The sequence below is a fragment of the Frankliniella occidentalis genome, unplaced genomic scaffold (genome assembly GCF_000697945.3).
Source record: "Frankliniella occidentalis isolate FOCC.00 unplaced genomic scaffold, Focc_3.1 Scaffold629, whole genome shotgun sequence".
NCBI lineage: Eukaryota > Metazoa > Arthropoda > Insecta > Thysanoptera > Thripidae > Frankliniella > Frankliniella occidentalis.
The window spans coordinates 63901-68673 of NW_026267744.1; the positions used below are offsets into that span (position 1 = coordinate 63901).

Genomic DNA, 4773 nt, shown 5'->3' on the forward strand with positions numbered 1-4773 from the left:
TGCGCCGGCGTGTGCGCTGGGACGACTCGAACCTAAGGTTCAGGACTCAATGCCAAAGCGTTGCACGGAGCGATAGCGGAGTGCAACGCTTCACTTTTGCTTATTCACTTATTTGAATTTTGTTCCTGAATTAAAGATTGTTTCGTTTTGATCGCTATAATGTATTATACGTCTCTTTCGAAAACATCTTAAAGGACATCGCTCGTTCTCAGAGAGCGAGGGCACCCATGCCAAAGCGTTGCGCGGAGCGATAGCGGAGTGCAACGCTTCACTGATAGTACCATTTCTGATTTCTGTATTAAATTAGGTTTGTTAGTTTGGGTTTGCTTCATTTTATTTAAAGGCAAAGCGGATTGCTGCATTGGCAGTATCTTTACTGATCTGCTGTATTAAATTAGGTTTGTTAGTTTGGGTTTGCCTCATTGTACTTTAAAGCAAAGCGAAGTGCAACGCTGCATTGGCAGTATCTTTACCCGCACATGTCGGCCGGTGCACGGCGCCCGCAATATTACGAATAGGCAACCAACATCACAGCCGGCGCGGATGGGCATTTTCAGCCAGAGGGGATCACACGAGCGGCCCGGCGCAGATGGCCGGTCCGCGCGAACCCCGGCAGCAGCGCCGGCATTTACTCCCGGCCCCCTAACTCCCCCAGGTACACGCGGCGCAGATGACCATCGGCCCCCTCGTGAGGCTCGAAGCTCGACCCTAGCACGGCCGCCCGGCCTAAAGCCGACCATTGCTACCTGCACAGCACTGGTCACAGCACGATGCCACGGCCCGCTAGCCGAACAGGTTGGTGCACACTGCTCCCCTCCTCTCCCCACACTGCATGATTTTCACAGATTTGGATTTGAGTGAATTTCCCGAGACGCTTTTAAAATGTGATTTCATGTGAATTCAATGTGATTTCGTGTGAATTCAAAGTGATTTCGTGTGAATTCAAGGTGATTTCGTGTGAATTCAAAGTGATTTCAACAGATTTCAAGTGAATTCAAGAGAATTCAACTGATTTCAAAGATTTCACTGATTTCAATAAGATTTCCAAAGATTTCGATGGCTTTGTACACCTGAATTCCAGAGTTGTGGGCCCCTCGGAATTTTTTAACTTATACCCTGCATTTCGAGCCCTCGGGCTGGTCCTGCGAACTGTCTCTGTGACATTGCGTATTTATCAACTAATCTGCAGTCATACTCAGATGAGGTGAAAAACGTTTCACCCACTTTTCAACAGTCGCATTTAGACGATGAATTTACCCATGAACAAGCAGTCTTAAACCCTTTCTAAAGCTAAAGCAAAATTCGGATTTACAGCTGTTGGTAGGTAAAAAAGCGACCGCAAGCCGTTAGGGTGGTCCCGCGAACTGTCCTGTGACATGGCCGAGTACTTCCAGAGCTGCTTCACCCGTCCCCGTGTCCCCATCCAGCCTTTGCAAGCTCTCATAGCGCCTGATTGGTAGGCAAAACTCTCCCTGCAGTGCATGCGTGTACTGCGGGCGGGCCTACCATGTTTCTCGCAGGCGCCGAGCCCTCGTAATTTGCCGAACTAATCCGAGAAAATTAGACTTTCTTTTTAGATGGATACTAAAAGTGAAACGAGACAGGGCAATCGCACTGGTAAAACTAAGGTAGCACCTTTACGAGGCTTTAAAGCTCCATAAAGGCATTACGATTTATTATTCCCCCCCCACCCCCCCAAAAAAAAACCCTCTGTAATCAAATTGGATTCTAAGACATATTTTCGTAATCCACGGAAAATTTAAACGAACCTGCGTGGGGTTCTGTTCAAAATTAACAAAAATTGGTTGCACTTTTTGTTTTTTTCGCTTGCTTCTCATTTGCTGACCGTTTATCATCAGAACTCTGCCACCAAGTAGGACATGTAGGCTAGTTCGACGCTGAGTTAAATGAGGAATGCGATGATACATTCCAGTCCAGAATGTGACAAGTTTATGCACTCTTTTTGTGTTTGACCAGCGATTGTCGTCTGCCAAAAACATGCTCAGTATTGGGCGCCCTAAAAGTACGGGAAAGAAACATGTATCAAAAGATTTCAAGAAAATTTTCTTCGACTTCTTTCGTGGGAGCCGAGAGGTCGTTTACATGTCCCTTCGAAAGGGGTGCGGCGAGGGGACCTGCAAGGCCGAAATTCAAAGTTTTGGAAAATATAAACACTAAAAAAAACTTATATACGCAGGAAACATCGCTCTGTCTCTGACTCAAAATTTATTTTACTTTCTTATTCTGACATTCCCCCTCCCTCCCTGTCCCGATGTCCGATGTGCGCCGGTCTCCCGAGCCAGGTGCCCACATGTTACCCGCCGCATCCACATCGTGGATCGATGTCGTGCGGTGAGCCACTTTTACTGTTTAGCCATGACCGCGGCGGAGGCTCGACGTCTTCATGCTTAAATACGAGCGCGACACAGTGGTCCGAGGCGTGGCCCACACCACACCAACATCATGTCCACCAAGTTCCACCCTCGCGCGCTCGTCCTCGCCGTCATGGCCGCCGTGCTCTCGGAGGGCTGGGCGGGTGAGTTCCGAACTGTGATGGTATATTGCGAGTGTCGTTCAATTCAGACGAGCAGGTGGCGTGACTACGTTGCCTCTTTTGCAGGCCAAACGGCGACGGTGAATATCGGCGAGTTAGCTAAGAGCAGATCCAACCCGTCCTGGTTGAACACCAAAAAGATAATCGGCGGACAGCTCTCAACCATCGAGGCGCATCCGTACATGGTGAGGAGTGCGGAGGGAGGGGTATAGGCCGCCAGGAGGAGGACGCGGAGGGTCGCGGAGCTGTGCAACTCCCTCGGGCGGGCTGCCCTGCAACTCACTCACTCTGGCCTTTCCTTCAGGTCTCCATCGGGATTCTCCAGGGCGACTCCTACGAGCAGCAGTGCGGAGCCACCATCCTGGACGCGAGCCACGTCCTCACGGCGGCCCACTGTGTCCTGTAAGTGGCGCCGTGTGTGTGCCGAGCAGCGCGTCCACCGGGTCGGGCAGACACCAGTCCCTAAACACTTGTCCCCACTAGGAACAAGACCCTGTCCCTGTACAAGCTGCGGGCGGGCTCCACCTCCCGCAAGCTGGGCGGCCAGGAGCGCACCCTGTCCAAGATCAGCGTGCCCGCCAAGTTCAACCCGGACACGTACGACTACGACATGGCCGTGCTCAAGCTCAGCCAGCCGCTGGTCTTGGACGGCAAGACGACCAAGGCGGTGGCTCTCGCCAAGGTGAAGACCACCGTCAAGGCCGGCACGCCGCTGGTCCTCGTCGGGTGGGGCTTCGAGGACGTGAGTATGAGACGAAGGTGGTCCATAGGGCGCGAATATTCAAACTGAGTGAAACCGGGCGGAGCCCGTGCGTCGTCCCACGACAGCCCCGTAGGGATCGTTCAGAAAGTACGGGAGCTCGGCGCCTGCGAAACTCGGGGTAGGCTACCCTGCAGTACACGCGTGCGCTGTAGACAAGATGTTGCCTACCCAACAGGCGCTATGCGTTCTCGCAGAGGCCAAACTTAGCAGGTTCGGAACGGCGAATAATAATGAGGGACGTACTTTCTGGATGATCCCTTACTGCCACCCAGTGTCCTTCACTGACAGCTTATTCCCCCCGCACAGTCCGCCAACACAGAGAGTGCGATCAACTTGGAGGATGTGGAGGTCACCTCGATCGACAACAGCGAGTGCGCGTCCGACTACGCGAGCACCAACGAGGTCACGGAGAGGATGTTCTGCGGCATGGCCGAGGGGAAGGACTCTTGCCAGGTATGGGTTCTCGGTGTCTGCGCTGCCTGCGTTGCTGGTCCTTGGTCCTAACGTGGGTTGTTGGCAGGGTGACTCCGGCGGCCCCTCCATCAACAAGGCCACCGGCCAGCAGGTCGGCATCATCTCCTGGGCCCTGGGCTGCGCGCAGATGGGCTACCCGGGGGTCTACACGGACGTGGCCAGCGCTGAGATCCGAGCCTTCATTGATAGCGAGCTCAAGGTCTAACCCTGCGCCAAGAAGACACCTCGCGGTCTGGACAGCAATAATACGACACTGTTTTCTGACATAAACAGCGTTTTATTATTAAATTAATTCCTGAAGACTGTACTCTACTATGACGCAAGGTAAACATTCAATCTTATGTTTTAAATATAAACTAGTAAAATAAACGTATGGACTAGAAAATGGGCAGAAGTTGATGAGGTACCTAACCTACACTGTAATTGGGAGGTGTCTCAAATGTATACGCCAAAAGACGTTTGCTACAGGATCCCGAGCAACATGTGGCGGATAGTCAAAGATAGGCAAAGATGTCTAGAATCTATACGCCAAAAGATGTCTCAAAACTATCCGCCAAATGTTGCTCGGGATCCTGTAGCAAACGCCTTTTGGCGTATACATTTGAGACACCCCAAATTACATTGTATTCGACCACTTCAGTGTCAAATTCAATAAGTACCGGGTGATTCGGGGCGGACCCAAACGGGTTGGCCCACCCCCGTTGCCCGTAAGGGCGCCGCGCGATGCCTCCTGCGGCTCTAGCGAGTATGCAATCCTGCAACACTGTCGTGTCCGCAAGAGAGATGATGCTGCAAGGGGCGGTGTCAGGGACCGTCCGGGCGACCCACTAACAAGGAGTCTTAGTGGAGGATCCATTTCGCAACACAACCACCCCCTTGTTGGTCGAGATTAGGGGCTATCCATTAAGTACGTCCGCGGTTTTTGACCCCAAATTGACCCCCCCCTCCCCCTTGTCCATGCACGTCCGTTTTCGATGACCCC

The 4773-nt window shown here is 52.3% G+C and overlaps 1 protein-coding gene and 1 long non-coding RNA gene across 2 annotated transcripts; one reads left to right on the forward strand and one right to left on the reverse strand.

Moving 5' to 3' along the window:
* The first annotated feature begins 2368 nt into the window (after positions 1-2368).
* On the forward strand, positions 2369-4176 carry LOC113206464 (mite allergen Der p 3-like). The gene is made up of 6 exons (XM_026422562.2): positions 2369-2536; positions 2621-2739; positions 2859-2956; positions 3038-3296; positions 3624-3770; positions 3838-4176. The coding sequence occupies exons 1-6, from the start codon at positions 2464-2466 to the stop codon at positions 3994-3996; spliced, it is 855 nt and encodes a 284-aa protein (XP_026278347.2). The 5' UTR covers positions 2369-2463; the 3' UTR covers positions 3997-4176.
* On the reverse strand, positions 4048-4766 carry LOC127751633 (uncharacterized). The gene is made up of 2 exons (XR_008012186.1): positions 4402-4766; positions 4048-4225 (listed from the first exon to the last, which is right to left on the reverse strand). It is a non-coding gene; the product is annotated as an uncharacterized LOC127751633 (long non-coding RNA).
* Between the last annotated feature and the right edge of the window lie 7 nt (positions 4767-4773).